Source organism: Bombyx mandarina, chromosome 22 (assembly GCF_030267445.1).
Source record: "Bombyx mandarina strain Sakado chromosome 22, ASM3026744v2".
Taxonomy (NCBI): domain Eukaryota; kingdom Metazoa; phylum Arthropoda; class Insecta; order Lepidoptera; family Bombycidae; genus Bombyx; species Bombyx mandarina.
Genome location: NC_143228.1, coordinates 3,022,202 through 3,049,528, shown reverse-complemented (window position 1 = coordinate 3,049,528; position 27,327 = coordinate 3,022,202). Strand labels below are relative to the sequence as shown.

Sequence of the window (27,327 nt, the reverse complement as noted above, 5' to 3'; positions counted from 1 at the left end):
AGTAATGCGTTTCGGTTTGAAGGGTGGGGCAGCCGTTGTAACTATACTGAGACCTTAGAACTCATATCTCGAGGAGGTTGGCGGTATTTACGTTATAGATGTCTATGGGCTCCGGTAACTACTTAACATCAGGTGGGCCGTGAGCTCGTCCACCCATCTATGCATAAAAAAAATATATGTCATTAGCAGAAATTAGTGAAGGAACGCGCAGATTGTCTTATAATAACTAATCCCTAGCTAATCCCAAAGAGGCTTTCTAGTCCTAATTAAAAAATTAAATTGAAGCCATTTTGAATTTCCTTATTTCCCAGACCCCTTTTCCAATTTCTTTTAGCCTAAATCGTTATACAAATTTTAAGGAACATTACGCCTAACCACATTCACACTTACTAGCATTTAGTTTTAGTATTTACATGGATTACGTGTCAGTGTTTGAATAGCATGGAAACGTAATCGCAAATCTTAATGTAAATAAAAGTATATATGTGCTCAGTAGCATATTTATGTTACTTATTACTTATACTTATTTGAAAATTTCAATATGTCTTTATTTATGTCGAATGCATTAGTTAAATTATAAGGAAGAACACGTGGACTAGAGGGAAGTTTAAGGATAAAATAAGTATTGCTTTCTTTACCTTTGTAAGTGGGTTGGCTATGTCAGGTGTAGCTTTTGTATTATACAGAGCCGTTTGGTGTGACACAAGCTTATTTTGGTGTGACAAATATTATGTTTTATGAGTGTCGAGTTTTCATATTTTTAATAATATTATTGACTACTTTAAATTCGGCTGAGTGCCTATTGATAGCATTTTTTTATTATTAAAACAATGAACTCAAATTTATATATGTACATGAATTATGTACAAATTAAAAAGATGGCTCTAGTAAATACGTACGCTGCTTTACTAAGTTTCGAATCGGATCTAATCGGAAGAGCTATTTTTTCTCTATTGGACATCTCTATATGTACATTTGGATATAATGGTTATTTATAATAAAAATACAGATATACCAATAAAATGTGACACGCTAATACTCATATTCTTGGGTTCGTTGGTTGGTTCATCAGACAAATATCTTTAGTAATAGAACTCTGTTTAACCTAAAAGTTTAAGTACGATGAGATATATTTTTACCTTTTAGTCACGGAAAATTTGTAATTTATTCCATTACGTATGGAAATATTATGCACCTTATTCAACTTAGACTCTTCGAATTGGTGCTACAAACCGTATTAATATGGAAATTAACATAAGCCAACTCGGAAAACGCTGTATGTGTCTGTATGTGCAACAGGACGACAATGCGGTAGGCAGCGGCTTGGGCGGTAGGCAGCGGCTTGGCTCTGCCCTTGGCATTGCTGAAGTCCATGGGCGACGGTAACCACTCACCATCAGGTGGGCTCGTCTGCCTACAAAGGCAATAAAAAAAAACTAATATTAATTATTATGACACTGATTAATAAATATCTCTGTATATATCTTACTTGATTATGCGAGGTGTGTCTACGATTAGCACACGACTGGCCGGCCAGCTTACTGTGGACTTCAGTAGTCACTAGTCAGTGTCTAACGCAACCTAAAGGCGGTTGCGCGCGTTCTAACACACCGCTGACATGCTCGTTCGTAAGACGTTCCGCCTACGATAATACGATATCTTGTGACCCCTGTTTCGTGGCTTATTTACGAATTTTTGTATATCGATTAGCTGTTTTATTTTTTCTTTCCTTATCTGTGAGTGCCAGTGTCTTTCGGAATTTTCGGTATGTCACCTATTATTTTGAAGTTTCACTTTTGTATACATATTCAATGCGAATTCCATTATAGAGTTTAAATTTTTTTGTTATTGTATAGATGTAGTTTTTATTGTCAAACTTGCATAAGAAAAAAGTTGCAATGCAAGTTATGATACTGATTCGATTGATGTATTTTACATCCATTCTGTTTTCCTCGTAATTAAGTGAAAGCTGAACACCAAACGATACGTTTTTTGTGTATTTTAATAATCTCGAAGCTTTGTTATTGAAGCTAAGTGCAAAGTTAAACTTTTGATAAAGCTCTGTTTTTCCCTTGATCCGAAATTAAAAGATTGGGTATTATCGAAATTAGGAATCAGAATAAAACTGGTTGATATTTTGGGGAGATTTTATATGTTTACTTTAGTTTTACTTTAAGTATATTTAGTTTTTTAATGTTGTATTGTAATGTTTTTTATTTTATTTTATCACTATTCTTTTTACTAGAATTCTCATCTAAATGAAATCTCTTCGCATTTACACGCTTTTTATAAAAAAAAAAGTATATTTCACTAAATATTACGAAGACGCTACACTATGTTTTAAGCTTCAATACACATTCTTGTAATTGTTAATTATTAAAATATAAATCAGACTAAGGTCACATTTCTTGCGAACACCCATAAATTGTTTATGTATAACACATGTTTGTGGAGTCCGTCATTACGGGGTAAGCCGGTGGTGGTGGCGGGCCGGTGTAAGGCACCTTCAATCAGTTTATAATAATAATAATAATAATAATAATAATGTGTTTATTGCAAGTAGCCATGACTCATATAAATTGTTAATAAGACTTAGACCTATGTTAGTAGTTATATTTACATCACAATGAATTACTGTCGTAACATCCCATGGGAGATGGCACCACAGCGACCCATGGATACACAGTCCAGCCTGCTTGCGATCATGCTCAGGATACTGTTGGAGCTAGCCCTCACTCTGCTTACCAGAGATGCACACCTCTTACGCATGGTAGCGTAAAAACAATCCATGTGCGCGTCTGCAAACATCCCTGATGCGCTACAAAAGCGGGTCAGCACCACCAGCACCCTAAACGCGTTATTATAGCGTGGTGAAGCCGAACGCTTATGTACTTGATTTAAATAATGAACAAATGTTTATTTTTGAGCCGACAAAGTAATTAGCAATTTTTATTTGCGTAATTACAACATGAATACGGATTGTAACCAAACGGATGTTAAAGTGTAATTAAAGTGTGATTATCATGTGAATGAGGCAGCGTATATATAAACCTAAACTTTTTTGGAAACAATCGAGTGCCACACTGTATTAAATAAGGTTCATATTGTTGTCACCTTGGTGTTGGTACCTTGGTTTTTATTGTTGTCATAAATAGGATTAATTCACACCTTAATCCTTAATTAATTAAATAATTTTTAATAAACATGTTAATATATTTATGTATTTTTAGTACATCCGTACATTGTATCATTTATTAATTATATAATATAATATTTTAATGTAAATTAACATTTTATGTATATTATCATGTCTAGTAGCTTAAGTTAGGTATTATTTTAAATCATACAGTACACTTTGTATTTTTTTTTCTTTCTTTATTATTATTATACTAGATGATAACCGAGCTTTGCTCGGTTTTTTTTTGATAACGCCATCTTGTTGTGTATTTAAAGCGGTTAGTTGCCCTCAATTAAGAAAAATAGTATTATTATTCGCCAATAGATGGCGGGAAGAGTTGATTATTGAAAACACGAATAAAACAACATTTTCTGAAAATAAATCGTAACTAGATCGATTTATCGCCCCCGAAATCACCTGTATACTAAATTTTATGAAAATCGTTGGAGTCGTTTGCGAGATACAGATTATATATATATACAAGAATTGCTCGTTTAAAGGTATAAGATATTTATTTATTATCGCCTATTTTATTTCTTCAGTTGTTTTCTCAAAGAAAATTCTTGATTTCTTATGTTCCGTTTTGAAACTGTAATTTTAGAAACATGATTATAATAAAAAAAATTAAACGGTATCATTTTGAAGTTAAGCACCTAAATTATATTAAGGCATTCCAGAACTGGGCATTAGGGCATTCTGAATTTAAAAAACCTATGAAATGCGTGATAAATATTTTTGATAAATGAATTAAAAACAATGTAACTAGATATATTTGCTAATTTTGTCACGTTCAACTACATATCTGGAGTCACTTGGATCCTGATTACTTCATCACGGTGTGGCGGCGTTCCGTTTCGATCTCAATATGTAGTGTCTATCAAATCTGCGTTAAGGCTTGTTTTCGTTTTTACGTGAAGAACAAATCCTATAATTTACTCATGTCATTTAATGTAATCCGAGTCATTTACTCATGTCATTTAATGTAATCCGAGTCATTTACTCATGTCACTTGCTTTCGCCAAACTATCGCGTCCTAATTACATGTAAAATTGTGATTAGAGCCCGTTAAATAATAATGTTTATAAAACTGACAGCTGTTTGATGAATTAGCGAAATATGTTATTATATTTTCATTAACTTTAATTTAACTGTTTCCGTGGCGCACGCAGCGGAAGCTCTCAAAAGGGAAAAATACTCCGATTTTGAAACATTCTTTATTGGTGCTCCGCTTGTATTAGTCGTAGCATGATGTTTGTTATATAGCCTGATGTTATATAGTTATATAGCCTTCCTCAATAAATGACCTATCTGACACTAAAATATTTTTTCAAATCGGATCAGTAGTTCCTGAAATTAGCGCGTTCAAACAAACAAACTCTTCAGCTTTATAATATAAGTAAAGATATTATACCGGTAAGGCGAATTCCGAAAATATTAGAATAAGAAGTGATAAAATGTAAAAATAGATAGATTTAGTAAATTTTGTGTTAGAATTAATATAAAAATAAGTTAAATTTTCGCATGCCTAAACAGGCGAAATATATGAAACTATGTCCTATATCCATTATATCTTGTAAACTATATTTCTGGCGAATAAAGATTTTCTTCTTCTTCTTCTTCAAAAGCAGTATGATATTCTCAAATTACAAAGAACGGCTCCTTTTTAATTTAAATAAGAATCCCTTGAAAAAATGGCTAACAAACGAATCCGTATGAAAGCGGTTTTTGAAAAAAATAATACAGACTGTTTGCTTATCATGCCAATTCATACACAATGTGCATATTGACTGGGCAACATACGTACAGTGGTATACGAGAAATGTATGAAGCGTTTTCACATTACGTTATAACGATTGAGTTGAACTTTTTGTTTAATTCTTATACTAGCACTTATTAAATATGCAATTGAAGTGTTAGAAATGCTCATTTAGTTTTAAGACAATCATTGTACACAGAGATACGTCGGGTATCTCTGGTATGAGAGAATAGGAAAAAAATATGTATGGTGTCGTGGGACACCGGATAGGAACGAAGTTCCTTATTATAAAAATATTAATTTTAAGCTCTATTCGAGGTATAAAGAAAATAATTATTCGGGTATACATTTATTATTATGATTTTTTTATTGAAAAAAATAAAAAAAGTTACTTTACAAAGTTATCAACTTTATTTGATTCACAATGATTTATATAACATATATAATAATATACAAAGAAACAGCTATTTTTATGAATAATAATAATTAAGCCTAATTATGTTCTATCATAGAAAACCGTCATCACGTAGACTATACATTAGACACTGTATGGCCATCATACTAAGACTATACATAAATAATAAAAATCTTACGTTACGGACGTTTTTCCCGGTTAAGGTACCCCTCCGCATCGTCCCATAAGGAGCTTCGTTCCAAAAACATTGAAGACATAATATCTATACACTGATACGTTTGGAGTTGTCGTAGCAATATCCACTCATATAACCCTATAGATAGGAGTGGAGACGAATGAGAATGAAGGAACAGCGCTGTGTAACAAAAACGAAAACCTTCAATTGAGTGACGGTAGAGTTTGTTGTAAGTTCTCATGATTCCAATACGTACTACCACCCAGCCTATTCGTGGCGCGATGCAGTCATGTTTCTGGTTTAAAGAGCAGTGTGGAGGTCCCATAATAAAATTCGACCTCATATCTCAAGGAGGACATTAACGTTGCATAGACGTCTATGGACTCCAGATACTGTTTAACACCATAGATCGTTTCTATTTCTACCTGCTCAAATAAAAACTTCGATTACATTCAACGTAATGTGTACATTTACTGGTGGTAGAACCTCTTGTACTGTGGTAGCACCTTTTGTGAGTCCGCGTGGGTGGGTACCACCACCCTGCCTATTTCTGTCGTGAAGCAGTAATGCGGTTCGGTTTGAAAGGTGGGGCAGCCGTTGTAACTATACTTGAGACCTTAGAACTTATATCTCAAGGTGGGCGGCGCATTTACATTTTAGATGTCTATGGGCTCCGGTAATCACTTAACACCAGGCGGGCTGTAAGCTCGTCCGCCCATCAAAGCAATAAAAACATGTACCCATAAGCTCACATCATTTATGTTGTAGTTGTACCAATAAAAATGTGTCTACCAAGCCAAAGTCATGAAGATGTGTTTTTTAAAACACGTATGGTACAATAGATGAGTGCGCGTAACACAACGTGCTCGTCATATTAAATAGCAGATTACAAAACAATCAGCCCTACCAAGGACTGTCGACTATTCTGTAATAACTAGGTCGGGGAGCTGACACTTTATACATATAGTATAATACTATTAAATGCTACTTTTGGTAAATTTACATAATAAATAATACTTAAATAATAAACTTAGATAATAAATAATAAATTTAGATAGAATGATTCGCACAAAAACCCTAAAATATAAAAGCTTACTCAAAAAATATGTTCGTTTATAATATTTTCAACGGTTTTCGCGAGATGCGACAATTTTACGAAATGCGAGATTAAGCCGTAAAAATAATGTAAAAAAAGATATTTAAGTCAATCATTATATCAATCATAATTTTACAATTTATGTTTTGGATGCAAGAAATGTTCCAGAATTTTTGACAGCAGCTAGGTATTTTTTTAATAATTTTCTGAATTACTAAGAACAAATTAAATAACTTATTAATCAATACCGTGTCTGATGTTTAATAATTAGTAATTTATGATAACGATTATTGAAAAGTGTAACTTAGTTAATAATATGCAGTGCGTGGGCGAACACTTGTCTGTATTTAGGGCAAGGCGCATTCATATTTATGAAATTATTTTAATTGAAAAATTTATTATAGCCCTGTGGCTATTTTGTATGTCAGAGCAATGAATATCTGTGGTTTTCAATCTTTTAGTTAATAATCATAGGATGAAAATCTGACAGCCTCACTTAGTGTTGCCAAACTAATGTTACATTAATTTAGTGACATAGGCAAAAAGTTGGTTGTTATCCGCGATGACGCAATATGTTCTTCCATATGATCCATATTGCCAATGTACACAGATGATCATATTTCCGATAAATCTATACTAATATTATAAAGAGAAAAGATTTGTTTGTTTGTTTGTTTGTTTGTTTCGAATAGGCTCCGAAACTACTGGACCGATTTGAAAAATTCTTTTTCCATTAGAAGCCGACATTGTCCCTGATGAACATAGGCTACTTTTTTTAAAAAATAAATAAATTTATTTTTTTGGTTTCATGTGTGTTTTAATGTTTCCGAAGCGAAGCGAGGGCGGGTCGCTAGTAAATCCATAAAAGTGGTTACAAAATGTCATGAATGTCCAATAATGTCCATTAAGCCTTCGCCGAAATAAATTTTCCGTGCCCAAGTATAAAACTGCTTATATTTTTCACATGTTTATAGTTAATATTTAATTTTCAGAACGTGATTCGCGGATGGCCACCAGAATGAGGCGGCTCAGTTTGCATCTGCGGACTGTTTTATTGGTAAGTAAAATAAGTATTAACAAGAGTAAAGACTAAACAAAAAATTGTATTAATGAGGACTTTCATCATCTCATCTCATTTCATTTCATTTCATCCCAGTTTATCAATATCTCAAATTAGCCAAATTTTTTTGGACTTTGAAATTTTACTTTTCTCTCAATTTTCGACAGCAAAAAACACCTGAACAATACCAAAAGAGAATCGTTCAATCTAAAATATCAGCTAAAACCAGTTTAACTTCGGAACCTAAATATAATGGTGACTTTAATTGATTTAGCCTCCGACCTTGGTTCGCAACAGGGGTGCGGAACAAATCGTAACAAATGAACTGACTAACAGTTTCATATGACTCATTGCTGTCTGGTTCTCGTGTTTGTTGGTTTACGAATTGTACTCCTTTGGATTGACTTTATTATTGGATTTCTTCAAGTTTATACATTGTTGTTACAGAATGTGCAATGCTTGCTTGTATTTCAATAAAAGATTACGTAAACAAAATCCACAGGACGATCGGCAATTCTTTAAATACCGAGTATACAAAATCTGAGTGTATTTGCTATAATCTCGTATATCTTTGAAACTTCCATAGCGCAGTTGAGAAACTTAGTATTATACTTATATACTTAAAACCATTAAGGCCAAAGATGGTATGTAAGAAGTGCAAAGAAGTTTAAATGTCATCTTGCTCTCGATCTGGTTTCACAAGAAAACCGTAATATACAAATTTAGGATACTATTTAAATAAATATAGTTTTAAATCAACTTTAGCGTTTAAACTCGCATTTATTTTACGATTTCCCACGTTTTAAACACTTCAGTATCCCTGCTGGAGAATGGTATGGTGTTTTTAATTATAATATGTATGGCTAAATATTTAAATAATTTTTGTACAAAATGTACTATAAAAAAATAAAAACCGTCAACTTTTCTATCCACTTTTTAATCGGTATGTGTCATATCGAGATGGATATAAATCAAAATGCTTTTATACCAGTACCCACTCCTTAAGCACATTCAAATTCTTTTCCACCGATATGGTATGCATTTTTACGACTGAGAAGAATCGGCAGGAAACTTAGAGCTTGTCTTTTCCAAGATACTAGGTATCTATATCGAATATGCTACATTTGTCAAATTAAAAAAAACAAAAGGAATATGTATAACCAAAACAGGTCTCCGCGGTTCACAGCAGCGCGACAAATTAGTTCTGTGTTGTTGCTGTGTGGAGCACAATTTCAAGCCCACGCGATATTATCGTTCAAATAGTCGCTGAACGTATGAATTCTACTCCATTAATCACGAAGCTTTTTTATTTTATTTTTATTGCTTAGATAGGTGGATGAGCTCACAGCCCACCTGGTGTTAAGTGGTTACTGGAGCCCATAGACATCTACAACGTAAATGCCCCACCCATCTTGAGATATAGCTTCTAAGATCTCAGAATAGTTATAACGGCTGCCCCACTCTTCAAGCCGAAACGCATTACTGCTTCACGGCAGAAATAGACAGGGCGGTGGTACCTACCCGCGCGGACTCACAAGAGGTCCTTACTCCACAACTTATATCTCAAGGTGGGTGGCGCATTTACATTGTAGATGTCTATGGACTCCAGTAACCACTTAACGCCAGGTGGGCTGTGAGCTCGTCCACCCATCTAAGCAATAAAAAAATTACTATACTCATCTTCTTATTTGTGTGGTATTGCATTCCATTTAAGCACTTCAGTAGCCACTTCACCTCAATCATAAAAACCACGATGCAACCTTCACAAATAGCTTCTCTAAAACGAAATTTCTCGTATCAGGAAAACTGAGCGTCTGGCGAAGAGAGAATTGATTATAAAAGTTTTAGAAGTGAAATTAATATTTACATTTTTTTAATGTATTCCTTTTCTAAAGATTTATGATGTCGTATTAAACTTTCAACTTAATGCTTACTCGATAACATGAGTAGTTAAAGGAAAATATAAATAATCTAAATTAGTTCACAAGCCCAGAGTGAGTCGTTTAAGTTCACGTATTATGGAATGATTAATCACATTCAGTGTGCATCCTTACTGAATTCTTTCGTATTTGGTACTAATTATGGCTGTGTTGAGAGCGCTTAAGGAAACTTTGGCTCACGTCTCAAGATTTCACGTTTAGACGTCCAAATGCTCCGGTAATCGCTTTAGACCAGCTATGTGGTAAAATTTTCATGATTTTTAATGATAGTATTTGTTGAAATATTTTTTTATTATTAAAATATATATCGACGCTTGAAAGGCAAACGTGACTAAGCGACAATGCGTGAACTTTACAGTAGACTAATTTTAAGTTGAAATACCTGAAAAAAAATAATTTTAACGAATCTAGCTGTAGTAGAACCTAGCTAGTAGCTGTAGGCTTGAAATGATTTAAATATACCTAAAAATGTATTTTTTTTGCGCATCGAATATTGTTATTGCATATCATTTATGTACAAAGCAGGTCTTGTCGCTTAGTCACGTCTGCCTTTCAAGCGTCGATATATAGTACAAGACATCATTTGGTATTTGTTTGTATATAAAATTTAAATTAAATGAGTGTTTGTTCTCTCAGGTTAGTACATGGGTTTCATTGTATATAGATAGTAATAATACGGAAGGGATTAAGAAGATCACATTAAACTTTAAATTTTTAACAATTACTGATCGTCCATTTCTAAATTTAATACGGTCTATAGCACAATACGTTCGGTGGGCAATATCGTTGCGTTTCTGTTGCGTCACGACGGCGACTCGCAGCGACACGCGCACTTGACACCTGCCTCGGTGTCTATTGACAAACAAATTGAACGGACCAATACATATATGATTATTGTTAGATAATATTTTTATATTTGCACCAAGTGGTCTGTTGCTCGCAGTTTTAAGGAGGAAGGGGGAGGGGGGCAGCTTGTAGACAATTCAATATAATTTAGATATCGAATCATACGGGTAAGAAGGCTCTGGTGTGGACCACCTCTCTGCCTATTCCTTTCGCATATAGAATAAGTATCCTTACACATGTTTGTCCGTATGTTTACATATTAGTTTAGTGGCCAGGATACTTGATCTTTTTAGGTCAAATAGTTGGTTTCTGAATCACTGTTGGTGATGCGGTTCATTTGTGTCCTAATAAGCCATAATAGACAACACTTGTCTAAATATTGATTCTTGATCTTGATTTATCTCCAGGCTTACTGTTCAACTTTCAGTTTTACGATCCATTGCTGCCTTAAGGAAACGAAATCCACAATATACTCGCCAAAAAAAAATTACCTCATTCAATTGTTTCGTAATGAAAGTCGGATATGTCATAAAATGTCACAGGTCTCTTTCAAGTTCAGGAGACACCAATGAAAATAAATTTAATAATTTAAAACAATTCTCTTGTTTAACTTCATAGCATCATTCATTTTCGTGCGCGTAAGGTCACGATGTCTGTCACGGTACCAATTTTATTATGACTAGATATAATTTACGTGCCTTCGTTACATTTTTATTTTTCAAATAAAATGAAAGGAAAAATACATTAATGAAAACATATTTCTTACGTGATACCTAGTTGCTAAAAGAATATTAAAATTAAAAAACACGTAGGTGTATCTAACTATGAAATCATATAAATTCCATATACCCTTTAATTGTAAAGAATCCGTAATATGAGGTAAAGAAAAATTCTTGTAACGCACAAGGTCGTTGACCTCGCCTGAATTTGAAATGTATATAACCCAGAATGGATGATTAGTAGAAATGAATAGACAGAACGAGTACCAGGCATATGGACCAAGGTTGTTCAACTTTAGAATACAGGTCCAACGGGCCTTTCAGACCTTTTTTGTGGGCCACTGACTTGAGCTGAACTGACTGAGCCTTCAATTGTGTCGAACGCTTCAAATATCCGAAACGAACCTATTTCCAAGTTCTAACAAAGTCCAATGCGATTGCTATGAAAATTATCATATACGCCCCCGCAAACGACTATTAACCTTGTACCTCCAACTTTAACAAGATTTCGCGAACTTTTAATCTGTAGCGGGTCATTGAACTTTATTTGGGATTAGAATCTAGTGCGCATTAATATTTTTTTAAATGCGAATTGCCTTGAAGTTTGAAGCGTTTTTTTAAATAATAATATTATGTAATAGTTTACTAGTGTACCCGTCAGACATTGGCGGATGTCCTGTATACAAGTCTTAAATCCGATAATTTCACTAACATATTTTTTTTATATAAATAGAAAAATGAAACAAAAATTGTTCCTAGTGGAGACCAAATTGTGAATTAGATTCACATTCTGGAATCTAATTGAACACACAAAAAAAAGAATCAAAATCGATGCGACTTTTTAGGAGTACGTTTTCATATTTAATAAAAAAAAAAACGATATATAACATACTTTATCGACGCGAATATTTGCGATTTAAAAAAAATTAACCCAAGCTTCAAACCACCAAAGTATTTTTATTCCTTTTTTTGAGTACCTTTCCTGGTATTTAAATTCTTTAAATAAAGAGAAATACTCTCTAGTGTGAACCGGCTATGATTCCTCATAAATATTACAACACTAATCAAAGCTAATACTTACAAGAGACATTTTTCACAATTCAAATATCAAATAAAGTTCAGTCGATCTACTCAATATTAGCTGAACCTAATCTCTTTTGTATGTATTTATCATTTAAATTTATAATCCTAAGAAACTCCATAAAATTTTACTATTCTCAAAAGTCAACTTGTTATGACTAAAACTGATCTCATTAAAACTTAATGTTGGCAGATAGCCAATTTTCTTGTTAAAGTTCGTAATGGAAACATGTATTTATTGTCACACTAAATGCATCCAAAAACGATTTCAACAACAAATGAATTAATATTTTAAGACGCTATTTAAACAGCTTTCTTTATAAACAACATCTCAGAGTCTCATAATTATGTTTTAAACAAAGAAGTACACAATATGACGTTTAACGTCTTAGGGTTGTCAAAAATTAAAACTTACTTAATGAAAGGCTATTTTTCTTTTCCAAATATTTGTAGGAGGAAGCTGTCTTTCAGTTTTATGTACGACTTTTAAAAATTGAAAAAAAAAAATTGAATTTTTAACTGTTTTTTCAGCAATTTATTTTGATGATCGATGGTAGACGCCCCTAATATGCACGCGCAAGCATTGACCTTTGTTCATACTCGATCCTGTGGAACGAATGGTAAGCAGTCGACATCATTCTAAACACGTCATTACGGATCCTCCTGATCCATTAACGGTGCTTTTAGGTATCTCAGGCACTGGTCACCGTCCTCGTCGAACCCGTCGCTTGCGACGTAGGGCTTGACGAGTAAATTAAGCCCGTTGAGATTCCCGCCGGATCTTCTAAGTGGGTCGCGTTTCCGATCCAGTGGTAGATTCTGCGAATCACTGCTCTTGCTAAGGCCAATGTTAGCACATCCGGTTTGTGCCCCGAGAGCTCACCTACACGCTATGATAAAGCTGAAATAACCTCTCAAGGCTATCAGCATAGGTAGGAAAAAAAGACCTTTGCATCAGCTGATAAAACGGAACTTCTTTTTCCATTGCTCTTTATTATAAACAAGGGGTCAAGATTTAAATGTTACCATCCTACACCAGAGACACAGACAAAATTCTGCCTGTCACTCACAATCACAACCTTTCTGGTAGTAGCCCTACCCTAATTTACCCTACTTTACAAAATCAGAGCGCTTGATTGGTAATATAAAAAAAAACAATTGTAATTAAGCTATTTATATGTTAACAACTCTTTTTTTTTTGTAGACACGAATTTCACACATTGTAATATCTTTTTTGTTTAACAACCCTGTCGAGGTTTCGACAGTTGGTCGTGATCCCCCAGCGCCCTTGGCTGTGGCCTCAGAGCCAAACCTATGCAAAAGTCACCCGCGAAATTTACTATTTGCATTTAACAACAGAATTTTTTGTTTGTGCCATAATTCTTATTAAATTTCACGTTTAAATCATTCTTCGAATTCACGATTTACTTTATGTTATGACCCAAGAATGTCCTATTAATATCTTCGAAAGCTCACGGGCTTATGGGCAATCTGATGAAGAGTAATGATGCTTTTGGACATCAGCAATTGCACGATCACAACCAAGCCACAATATATCGTTAGAGACGCTTTCCATGCTCATTTAAGGGTTTCCTTTAGTGTACTTCGGGAAACGCATTGTGGATGAGGTAATGGTTTAAACTCTGCTCCAATGCTGAGATGAGATTTATAAAAAAATCTCAGATAATAATGATAAACGTCTATCTAGACAGGAAAGGCGATATCTTCGTGTCACTAATCCTGATTGAAGCTGGTTCTAAAATACTTAATGGCCCTCTCAGGTAATAAGATACTGGAGGCTGTAAACAGCGCAATGTGAACGGCACCACTCATCTTGAAAGATGACATTGAAGTCTCAACTGTATAATAGCTGTGAGACCCTTGAAATCGGAACATGTGACTGCATTGCGGTAGAAATTGGCAAGACTGCCGCATATACCCGTGCGGGCTCACTTTACACCTTTTTATTTTAATGGCTAGTAACAATTTGTGATTGAATCAATATATCGTCTTCTCGAATTAAAACTGTATAATCTCAAAACTTACTAATTTTGCAGGAGAGTGTTTTAAAGGCTTAATATGTGATATTTTTAAATATTAATCATCTTTGCAACGTTTTTTTTTTTTGCCAGTTACATTATCTATCTTTTAAAGTAATATAAAATTATGTATTAATTTTGTTAATAGTAGTCAAAACATAGGTAAACAAAAAAAAGAAAAAAAAAAACTAAACTACGCTCTTTTGACAGTATTTATTAGAAAAATACTGGTGATACCAAATGATTCCGCGTATTAACTCAATTTCGAATATTTTTGGAAATTGTACACTTTTAAGGCGAAAAGACGATATCAATTTTTTTATAGTTGCGTTATGTTTTACGCAAGTATGTGACGTTTAAATCGAAACTACATTGATTGTCACGCAAACCCAATCGGTATTTGCATTCCACTCAATTACATATCATTTTAATTTACTGCTATGCACTTACAGTATGTTTCAAAATACGTAAGCGGACCATTCATTTGAAAATCCGATGTGATTGTCCTTGAGTTACGAAAATGCATACGTATTAGGGACGAACTTAATGCGCCGTGTGGTTAGCAATTGAAATCGGACTATTATTGTCAGATGAGCACCATGCAAGCCGTATGAAGCGGTTATCAGAGTTCACGGATGTCGGCACTAGCTTTGAGACATCCTTGAAACCAAGACGCACGAGTGCTTTGCTGCAAGAAGGGCGGTAACAATTTGTCGCGGACGTTTACAATACGTAAATATTGGTAATTTTCTGGTGGTAGGACCTCTTCTGAGTCCGCGCGGGTAGGTACCACCACCCCGCCTTTTTCTGCGGTGAAGCAGTAATGCGTTTCGGTTTGAAGGGCAGGGCAGCCGTTGTAGCTATACCGAGACCTTAGAACTTATGTCTCAAGGTGGGTGGCGCATTTATGTTGTAGATGTCTATGGGCTCCAGCAACCACTTAACACCAGGTAGGCTGTGAGCTCGTCCACCCATCGAAGCAATAAAAAAAAAAAATTTAAATAAATCAACAAAACTGAATTTTCAATCCAAAAGGTTTTCTGCAGCAACCGAATGTAGACAATCCGACGGCCTGATCTGCCTGTTGTGATCATTCATGAACTACTAGACATACGTAAAGTCAAACCGTTGTCTAGGACTAAGGGTTTTTTTGAACTTTCGTTTGAAGAAAATTCGCAACCCTCTTTTTTATGAAGGAAGTATTTCTGGTGACCCGAAGGCCTTTCCAGTTTCACCAGGATAGGTAGGTGGGCGAGCAAAGACTCAGCCAGGTAATGCACCTTCGTTAAGCCTCATGCAAAGTAGGTACTTCATTAAAGTCTCGAGATATGCATCAAAAATTATCTCGCCATATTGACGCCGAACTTTCAAGTGACGGATTATGCGGAAATAATTAACCCTTTAACTGCTATATAAGTCACTCTTATCCTACGCGGCTCACTGAAGTAATTATGTCGATTTCTTTTACTAAGCGCCTTGAGTGCCTAACTTTGCCCTCTTTTGTTTGTTAATGTCTATTTTGGTGTTTAGTTCTCTTAGAAATAAATTCATTCTCAGTATCTTCGGATTTGTCTTTACCAGAGTCTACTAGATATCCCGGTGAATTACTAAGAAGATCGAAAAGAGAAATCGACATAATTACTTCATGCGCCACGTAGGGCACCGGTGACCTACATGGCAGTCAACGTGTTAAAAGAAGCACACAATAACTACAAATACGATTGAACTCGTAATTGTAACTGTAACTATTTGAGACCTTAGAACTTATATCTCAAGGTGGGAGGCGCATTTACGTTGTAGATGTCTATGGGCTCCAGTAACCACTTAACACCAGGTGGGCTGTGAGCTCGTGAGCTCGTCCACCCATTTAAGCAATAAAAAAAAAATCAGTTTTTATAAAAAAAATAATCGAATACGCTTAAGTCGGGTTAGACCTTAACTGATCGTTGATAAATGTTTGTTTAACTGCGGTTCCTCAAATTGTCATTTAATATAAGGCTTCGGGTGACCTCGAGAGAATATGAAAGCATTTTATGACATCCGTACGATTATTTACTTATCTTGATCGTCACAGTCTCGCCATTTGGCTATATGGCCACTTGCAATGTATGTAGTGATATTATTATATTGTGATGTTACATTACGAAGCTCTCGTCACAATTTTGATTTAGTAATTTAATGACCAAGACGTGTTTCCATTGCTGGGTTGCTGTTTTAATGGAAATTTAGGTATATGCTTTGGGAAGCTTGGTATGTTATGAAGTCGTCGTGGTCTAAAGGATAAGACGTCCGGTGCATTCGTATGTTACGATGCACCAGTATTAGAATTCAATAGGTGGGTACCAATTTTTCTAATGAAATACGTACTTAACAAATGTTCACGATTTACTTCCACGGTGAAGGAATAAAATCGTGTAATAAAAATGAAACTCGCAAAATTATAATTTGCGTAATTACTGGTGGTGGGACTTCTTATAAGTCCGCACGAGTAGGTACCATCACCCTGCCTATTTCTGCCGTGAAGCAGTAATGCGTTTCGATTTGAAGGGTGAGACAGCCGTTGTAAGCATACTGAGACCTTAGAACTTATATCTCAAGGTGGGTGGCGCATTTACGTTGTGGGATGATGTTGATGTCTATGGGCTCCAGTGACAACTAAGCACCAGGTGGACTGTGAGCTCGTCCACTCATATAAGCAGTAAATAAAAAATAAATAAATAAATGTTTGTATACAATGGAATCTTTTGAGCGTCATTTCCACCGAATTGAAAACGTCCCATTAACTTGAAAATTTGCATACGAATAAAGGTCTATGACTAAAATTTCGCTTTATTGATACTGGGTCAATAGAATAAAAAGTGGAATTTAATTGTTAGTTCGGCTTGCTCTTTAAGCGTGTTTTTTTTAGTTTTTAAACTACCTACTTATATATTATTTTGTTATTTTAATTTAAATAGCACCACCATTCTTTACCTCATGAAAACGAAATAGTTTGTCTGTATTAGTATTAAGTTCGGGCAGCATCGTTTAGACATTTTCAAGACCATTTCTTTTTTGCAAATGGTCACTTGGTCTCACGGCCTAACTTTTAAGCAATTAGTGACAGCCTGACCAAGAAGTCTTCGGTTATTGATTAAAGTAAAAAATATATATAATTATAATATAATATGTGATAAAAAAATTAAATTCATAAATAATAATACAAAAAATTCTGATAACGTTGTCAAAAAAAAAAATACTAAAGAGGCAACGATGAAAAACCGCATACTCCAATATCAAATGTGCAATTTTAAACATTGCAACACGACCCAAGGCTACTTTTCAAAAATCATATCCCAGTTACGTAAAACTTTAATTTATGGCAATACTGATGAAACTCTATTTTCAGATTTCATATTCCATGTGTCTTAACAAATAAGAGCGCTTTTCGAACGGCAAGGAAGCATTTGGGCGGTGTGAATGTAGGATAGAGCCTAATCAAGTATTCGCTTATGCAGACTGATTGATTAACTTAAGCTATCAGCATAAATTCGGCGCCGACACCATTAAATGCACATAAAAACATATCTGTTTCTGTCGGACTTTTTTTTTTAATTAAGTAAAAAAATGAAAGCGATGTGAACACTCGAAGGCTTTAAAGACACAAATTTCAAGTACAAAACGTTCTTGAGCGGCGGTACTCAAACTTTTTTAAATTAAATGGCACGCGATTTTATCCTATATTATCTAGGTATATATTAATACGTGAACCAAAAACTTTGTATCCCTTTTTACGAAAATTCCACGGACGGAGGAGTATGAAATTTTCCACACTTATAGAGAATATAGAGAAGAATTGCACAATGCTAATCTTTTTTTTTAAATTATAAATTATTGATACATTAAATTAATAAAAAAAACATCACACACTCTACCATGTATTTGACACACTCGCATATACTCTTACATACTATTTGATTACTGTCAAACTTTTGTTATTGTTTAGAGTCTGTGGTCAAATTGAGAATAAGTTACTTAATATTTTAATTTTATTTGTATAGTGTAGTCTTGGCGAAATCTGTGATTATAGAAATATAATAGTCTTTGTCTCTTTGACAATAGAACCTTAATAATGTTCAAACTTATAATTTCAATTAATTATAGTCGGATTTCGACTACAGCGGGACCACTAGTGTATATTATTATATATTATGTATGTTTAAAGCCTATTATGGACATACGTAAGTTCTTTATAGATTCTGAAACACTTGGACCGAATTCTGTGAAATTTTCGTGAAATCTTCAGATTCTTCCAATTATATAATATAACTATATATAAATAAATAAATTCTCTAGTTTTATGACGATCGGATTAAAGTCACATCAAAGATCGGCCAATAAAGCGGGCCGGGTTTGATTAGTAAATTATACAGCATGAAATTTTTAATCTTTTTAGTGTATTAAGTCATAAACATCGAGTCATTGTCGTTATCACATAAATTGCTTAATTATCTTCGCACTTTTTAGTGAAGCAAATCTTGCCGGCTTTATGAATGCGAAACTATGATCAGATTTAACAAGAACCTCAAATTATGTCGAATTGAAAATATACGAATTGTTTTCGTCAACTATTAAAAAGTTTGAAAATTTCTTAGAACTTATATCTGAAGGTGGGTGGCGCATTTACGTTGCAGATGTCTATGGGCTCCAGTACCCACTTAACACCAGGTGGGCTGTGAGCTCGTCCACCCATCTAAGCAATAAAAATAAAATATCGTAGAAGGTGAACATTAAATATAAAACGTAGCCTATATTGCGATTCACAATCTTTATTTTTTTAAGCAAAATACAGGCCTGACTTCGCATGTGTAATTAAAATAAATATTACACGCCGCCGCCGCTTACTACTTTTGTTTTTGTATAATCATTTTGCTGTGCGTACTGTCCCAACAAAAATCGATCGTGCATTCCGATTTCAAAGGTAGGTATGATATCACATGATCGGTAGGTAGTAGCTTGGCTATGTCACTTGAATTGCTGATACTCATAAACTACGCTAACCACCCACCATCATGTGGTTTATATGCTTATCTGCCTACAAACATCATGAAAAATGTAGAGTGCCTCGTTGATTACTTGAGTGACGGCAATTGTCCCTGTATTCCGATAACAGCTTTCAATAATCTGTAATCATGTGCACATCCAAGCCATGCAGGAGCCAGTCACCGTCGACGCCCTAGACACGTCTTTATCCCTCAAATCCTATAACCTTTGCCTTAGACGCCTTCAGCTCTAATACTAATAGCAAGCTTAGCGACCCCGGAAACCGTGCTTGTCGAACTCGACAAAGAGTTCGCTGTACAACCTAATCCATACATCAGCTCACTGAGTTTCTCGCCGGATCTTCTCAGCGGGTCGCGATTGCGATCCGGTAGTAGATTTATTCGCGAAATAGCTGCTCTTGAGTTGTAAGGTCTCCTTCGGAGGCGCTTAGGCAGCTGTTAGCAAAACGCACTCCTCTTGGCCAAGCCTTCGCTCGCCCACTTGTCCTGGTGAAACTGGAAAGGCCTCCGGGCAACCAGTAATGATTCAATCATTAAAAAAAAACATCCAAGCCAAAACCAAAAATGTCCACTAACCATTATATTTGGAACATAATAAATACTCTAAACTGTATCGCATCGTAAAATAAAATGTCAAAGCTGATCTCGGCAAGTGATACCTTTATGTTGTGAGCTCGTTCTGTTGCATCACGCGATGCGGTGGCGGTCGCGGCGGTGCGCGGTGTGCTAACTCACATGTGAAGAAAGCGCACCTCAAGGTCATTGTCATTTAACATTCCGTATCGGATGCAGTCGGACAAGAGGGATTCAACCCACACAAATTATTATTGATGAATTTTCCGTTTATTTTTTAGGTTAGAAATTTCCAAAAAAATGTTTCCGCTTATTTGTGTTGCCGTAATTGATTGGGTCATTTTCGCTTAAGCCCGTCCCCTGCCACCGACAATGTTCGACAGGTTTCCGATTTTAATTACAACGTTCGAGGATTATCTGTTTACAGTCTAATCTTTTTTTTTTGTATAAACTGTTTTCGTTATAAAATCCGCCGAAAACGATCACAATTTTTTACACATCCTTACGAAACCTCTCGTCAGTTAATTAGGTGATACAATAATTCAAACAATAAATCATGAATTCCAACAAACGGATTTCCTAGAGCTGACCAGCAGTCCACAATCAAACGGACATAAGATCAGATAAGGAATTGTATATGTAATTACAATTAAGACATGTATTCAGATTCAAATCGTCGATACGGGTGTTTCCTATCAAGAATTAATTAGGCGAGGCACACGAATTTTTTATGTACAAAAAAAATAATTTGGTTTGCTAATTATTTCGTAATACCTTTTTTTATTACCTTTGAAGGCGGACAAGTACGCATGCCCCACTGGTGGCTAGTGTCATAGTCACTACCACTCAATAGCCTATTTTTTTATTGCTTAGAATTTCGATTCCGGGCCCATAGACATTTAGAATGTTTATACCGCCACCCACCTCAAAACTAGAGTTCTATGGTCTCAGTTTTAACAGTACAACAGCTGCCGCACCCCCCAAACGCATTACTGGTTCACGGCAGAAATAATCAAGATGGTGGTACCTACCCGTGTGAGCTCAGAAAATGTTCTACAATGAGTAAAATTTTGGCCTGACTCATTTATAATAAGTTTCTTTTACTTTTATATCTCATCGATAATTCTCTACATGACTTGCACTTGAGATAATAATAAGCGCATAGAGAAAAAATGCAACTAACGCTTTCGTTGCGTAAATGAAATGTCTAATGTTAAATAAAAACCCACAAACAACACAATGGGTGTCACAGAGGATATTTTGCAACGAGCCAACGCGACGCTGTTGTGGCAATTTCACCTTTTTGAAATTTAGTTAAACACGCATGAATAAACACGTACGTTGAATGTAAAGTGGCCAAAATTTTCTTTGTTTTTATCTCCGTTAAACAAACTAAGGAGTAAACTAAATTTAGTACGTGTTAACAAATGACTAATCAACAAATCGATTAGCTATTAGCGGGTAAAACGGTATCTTCATCATAATTTTTTTTCTTGCCTTATCACTAAAGGGCTATTCCAGCTTTGTTCCTTACGGGTAGGTGAGCTTATGCGCTCAAGTTGAGAAAAGTGGCTAACACCAGCCATAGTATGAGCAGTGCTTCGCAGAATCTACTGCCGGATCGGAATCGCGAGCCACTAAGATTCGACGAGAAACTCAGTGACCTAAAAAATTTAGAACGCTTCACGATTTTCCGTGTCATATTAGCGTAGGGTCCATGCTAATCTTCTCTGTATCGTTCCAATTCCAGTATACGTCTTACCGAAGCAAGTACCGACATCGTTACATAGGCTTTACAGCCCAAGGTGAGCCTTAGACTGGTCCAATATGTTTCTCGAGATTCCCTCTATTCGTGGTTTCTTTTTCCAGTATTCAATACCAATTCTTTTAAAGTCCAGCTGAACGTCAACCAGTCATCTGAGTTTGGGTCTGCCGCGACTTCTACGGTCAGTCAGTTTACCGTATAGTAATTGTTTCAGCTTTCAGATCTCTCCCATTTTTACTATGTATCTACGTCCTGCCCATCTTAGGCGTTTAATTTTAATAATCATTAAGATAGTGACTACTAATTTGTAAATATAATAATACATCACCAATACCTACACGCAATGCCATTGAGTCTTCAACCTTATATCTCAAGGATCATCTCCTAGAGGTTTCGCTGACCACTTAACATCAGCTCCACCAATCACCAACGCATTCAATTTAAACTGATTTCAAGCACCATCAAAAACCCTTTTTTTTTCCTATATTCAAAAAACTAACTACCACATTGTCCTAGAATGATTAAAATTCCTATTCCTGCTTAGAAGTTATCCTTGTTGTATATGTGTATGAATGGTGGTTACCCTACAATGGCGCGGCAGTCTTGGGCTGCATAAATATTTTTATTAAATAAACAACGATCTATTGTCCACTAAATAAATGCAACTAGAGCGAGGCTGCACATTCAACCACACAAACAAGTGCTGTATGTTTAAGAAAACATAAAATGTTGTTAATATTTTATGTTAGGTTTTTACATTTTCGTAAGAGTGAGATAGAAATATGTTTTTCGCTTATGAGTAGACAAACCCATGTGGAACTGTTAAAATGATATAGAACTGAATTATTTATCGTACGGAAAAAATAGAATTGCAAATCAAATGTGCATGTGAAAATATTCAGTAAGTGTAATTTCATTGAATTTGAAATAAAAAAAAACGATATGGGTAGTTTTTTTTACAGTCACATTACGTGAACTATTTTGTTAAGTTAAATTTTATTTTGTCTAATCTCCTATTATTATTAATTGGCGTTGCTCAATTTGTGTTTGATGAATAGGAAATTATAACGCGGAAAGTTTAAACTTGTTAATGACGACGCGAACGACAAAGGTATCGGAGTATTTTGTTAATCTATGCTCCATACTTATATACTTCCGTCCTGTAGCTGTAGCTGGAAAATAGCCCTTTAGGCTACCAGCAAATAGGGAAGGAAAAAGTACATGCTTCCTCAGAAAAAATTGTACCTTTCTGCGGAACGCCTAACACTGGAATAGTCGCATCACTTGGTACAAGTACTGATACTTACTGGTGGTAGGACCTCTTGTGAGTCCGCACGGGTAGGTACCATCACCCCGGCCTATTTCTACCGTGAAGCAGCAATGCGTCAGTTTGAAGGGTGGGGCAGCCGTTGTAATTATACTGAGACCTTAGAACTATCTACTATAGATATCTCAAGGTGGGTGCTGCATTTACGTTGTAGATGTCTATGGGCTCCAGTAACCACTTAACACCAGGTGGGCTGTGAGCTCGTCTACCCATCTAAGCATTAAAAAAATAAAAAAGTACCCCAGGAGTTTTATCCTTAAGACTACACCGATTTAAATTTCAAATATTTACACTTAAAATTTACGAGTAGGTACTAACATTTATTTTGTCAAATCTCCTAACAGCTATTAATACCTATACAATGGAATCCAAAAAAATCCTGCACAACCCAAAACTAATTTAGATTTCTAATAGATTAATTATTAATGTTTTTGCACAGTCATCGACGCCCAAGTAGCTATATGTTAATATGATAAAAAAAATTAGATATATAGTATATTCATTCTTGTCGCCAATAAACAAAGGCTGTCAATAAATAACAAGGAACCGTCAATTTGTTACGAAGGTCACGTATACTTAATTAATTTGCGTTTCTATCAACAATTGTTTTTACTATCTATGAATTTGTCATGGTGGAATAATCAAAAATACTTTGTGTATTTCCACATCCGAGTTTTTTATGTTTATAAAGTTGTTTTTTTATTTATTTTTTTATTGTTAGGCTTTTATTATTATTAAATGATATTATTATTATTTATTAAATTCCACAATGAAATTTTATATTTGTTTTTACATTTTATTTGAAACAATTTTAACCGCCCACTATTATTTCTTAGAAGACATTTGAAATTATTTTTGTATATTTTTTAGCATATCTTTGTTATTAGTACCATAATTTTTTTGATAAAATATTAATTTACCGTGAGAAATGGTAACGAAACGGTACTGTCATCCAATAAACTACCATGAGAACAACTTACGCGATATTCTGTTATTACTGAAACGTTTATATTCAAACCACTCTGTAGATACAGAGTCGAGTCGGAAGCGTTATTGTTCGTGAGTATCCTTGAGCCTGTCGCGAACTTTCGCTTTGTTTGAGTTATATGTATTAATAGCGTGTCACGATACTTCGCGCGACAAGGCGTGGTTAGATTGTCATTATTTTTGCACGAGCCACGGGCGGTGCCGGAATAATTACTACACGATTGATTGAACCAGTTTGCATTCGGAAGTATTTTTCTCGTGTCGCGTAACTCGAAGCTTAGTTGATATTGGAATATCCACTTCGATAAAGCGGCACGACACGAGAACCCTCTTATCGTGGCCGCCGGTAACTACATACCCGATCTTGCGGACAGAATGGAAAGCAGTCGACGTCGCACCAAACACGTCATTTCGGATCCTCCCGATCCAGTAACGGTGCTTCTAGGCACCTCAAGCATCGCTCATCGTCCTAAATTAACCCTCAGCCCACTGAGTTTCTCGCCGGATCTTCCTAGTGGGTCGCGTTTCCGATCCGGTGGTAGATTCTGCGAAGCACGGCTCTTGCTAGGGTTCGTGTTAGCAACGTCGTCAGGTTTGAGCCCCGTGAGCTCACCTACTAGTTAAGGCGACGCATAGCCTCTCAACGCTATCAGTTTAGGTAGGAAAAAAAAATTGGAATATATACTTTCATTAAGGTGAAGTATGTCATCGAATGGTATAAACTTAAACTGAATTTATGCAGTACTAAATGTACTGTTCTTAACATAAGCTCTCTAAGATAAAGATACACTACTAATGCACATAACAATGTAAGAGTGATAAACAAATTGGGACTTAGGAAGGGAAACTGGAAAAACTAACCAAATTAATTCGCTGATAAGCTGTAAGCTTGAAAATAACTACAGGGGAAAGACCAACTAATATTACAAAAGGAAAAATGCCGTACTTTAAAAGACTTACTTGAGCTTTCCGCCATAATTTTCCTACTGAATTTCTCGCCGGATCTTCTCGGGGGGTTGATTTCGATCCAGTGGCATCCAGTAACCAGGTATCCAGTGGTGCTCTTTCCAGTGGCCAGTGTTAGCAAATTCTCTCAGGTTGAGACCGTGAGCTCACATAACACACAGGATGTTGGGTGCTGGAATGGCCTTTTACGCTACCAGCGAATAGGTACGAGAAAAATCTGTTATGCCTGATAACTTCTCGCCAGGGAAAGAATTGAATACCCGACAGTTTGTACGTTTTCTAGAAGCAAATTTTAGATTCGTAGATTCATTTTTTTGTTTGTAAGTTTAATCGTGCAACAAATCATCTAAGCAAAAAAAATTATGGCTTCCTGTTTTACACAGCGCCTGTTATTTTAGATAGGTTATAGTGTAAAGAAAACGATCCCGCCGCTTCTGTCGTTCTCATTTCAAGGGTTTTAAGGACCAAACTATAAAAAAAATCTAGTTAATTTTATATGTTCCGTGTATTCAGTATATCGTTAAAAATTGATTAGAACGATCCAAAAAAAAAACTAAAAATAATCTTCCAGTTTTAAGTTCCAATCATTATAATTTTTCAGAAGTGAAGAAAGCAACGAAGAATAATTTTCGTTCAATCTACCGAAAGAAATTATTATTATAATAATATTTTGTGTATGAAATTCTGTGTTGAAAACGAACATTTTTTATTTATTTACATTATAAGGAAAAGGTTTTTAGCATCAAGCCTAACAATTGATGCATTCTATTTATTTAGACTAGTGAAGATTCGAGAAAAAAAAACACATTAAAGAATCAAGAAATGTTGCTTAGAAAGCTTCCCTTAAACTATAAAAAGCAGTAACAGCGAGTGAAATCGATGAGATAACATCTTCAACAACACTGGAATACTTAACGAGTCCTTGTATAGTTACGTAAACTAAACGAGGATTGATCTCCTCAAAAGAAGGTCTTCGTATTCAAAGCATAAAGTCATTATTAATGATAAATTCATTCATTATTAATGATACCCGTTTATAATGCATCGATGATTTAAAAGCCGCCGAAGAAAGCCGAATGTAAGAAATCAAATCTTATTTACATTACAGCACGGCTTCATAGATATTTTGTTCGATGTCGAAAAATTTCTGAGACATTTGCGTTAATTTTCTTTTCTTCGTAACTGGCTGCAAATATAATTTTTTTTTTTTGACAAACGGATTGCTATTGTTTTTAAATTAGCCCAAACAGTATACGAAAGGATTCCAAAAAGAACTTTTTTTTTTTAATTCTTCAAATTGAAATAGTATTATACCTCTTTATAATTTTAACGACATCGGTAATATCGATTTGAACTTTAATTGTAGTTACAAACCGCAAATCGATGTGAGATAGAGATTTACAATGTAACTTGAGATTTAGTCAACTCGATTGCGATTGGCCTTCGTTTACTTCCAAGAAACTTGTCAAGTTCACTATTCGACGATGTTTATGCTTAAACTTTCTATTATTAGTCACGATATAACTCCACACTTACATTGATTATCTGGCGTATCGTAAAGTCCGCACTGCGACGGAAAATTTTGACGCGAAGAATTAATGTGCTCTCATTTCCTACGGTACGAATTAAGCAGCCATTGTATAAATAAAACTGAGGCTTAGGGTTCATGTCTCAATATTGGTGACGACATTTACGTGGTTAACTTCCTTCGGGTCCAGTAATCACTTAACATCAAGTGGAACGTCAGCTCGTACGCCCAAGCAATAAAAAAGCGGTAGGCAGCGGCTTGGCGCTGGCCCCTGGCATTGCTGAAGTCCATGGGCGACGGTAACCACTCACCAGCAGGTGGGCTGTGTGCTCGTCTGCCTACAAGGGTAATAAAAAAAAACAGATCAGTGCACGGTTTTAAAATGTATATAGCTAAGTAAATCCTGTTAAAATACGTCTGAACTAAAATCAAGTCTCAATTCCGGTCTTGATGATTTCTCAACGACATTTAGAACCAACAATAAATAGGTATCTAGAGTAATAGCTGCAGCGCTTAGCTTCTTCATGTTGCGTTCAATGTTTCATAAGCAACAAATACTGACGTCACTAGATATCATCTGTTATTGTCATTTGTATCTATGTAGCGTATCTATAATCCTATATATCGTCGTTGTGAAACCAAAATCTGCTATGTGCACAATTTGAGATTTTGACTTTTTGACTTTTTCGTATAGTTCACAGCCCTATTTACCATATAAAAAAAACTGTTATGTGTCTATAGCTTTAATATTTATCTATAGCTTTGATTTGATATAGTTCTTAATAATTCACCTTCATTTAAAATTTTATACGAAAATGTTATTACTCGTTAATTC

The 27,327-nt window shown here is 35.1% G+C and overlaps 1 protein-coding gene and 1 non-coding gene across 2 annotated transcripts in view; one reads left to right on the top strand and one right to left on the bottom strand.

The window, feature by feature from the left end:
- The first annotated feature begins 1,565 nt into the window (after nucleotides 1-1,565).
- The window catches only part of spz5 (spatzle 5 Toll-1 receptor), a 39,747-nt gene continuing 13,985 nt past the window's right edge, over nucleotides 1,566-27,327 (top strand). The window contains exons 1-2 of the mRNA XM_028187707.2: nucleotides 1,566-1,765; nucleotides 7,613-7,677. Coding sequence (XP_028043508.2) covers nucleotides 7,627-7,677 — 51 coding nt within the window. The 5' untranslated portion in view covers nucleotides 1,566-1,765; nucleotides 7,613-7,626. The remainder of the gene's footprint in view (nucleotides 1,766-7,612; nucleotides 7,678-27,327) is intronic.
- On the bottom strand, nucleotides 21,587-21,693 carry LOC114241096 (U6 spliceosomal RNA). The gene has a single exon (XR_003624557.2). It is a non-coding gene; the product is annotated as a U6 spliceosomal RNA (small nuclear RNA).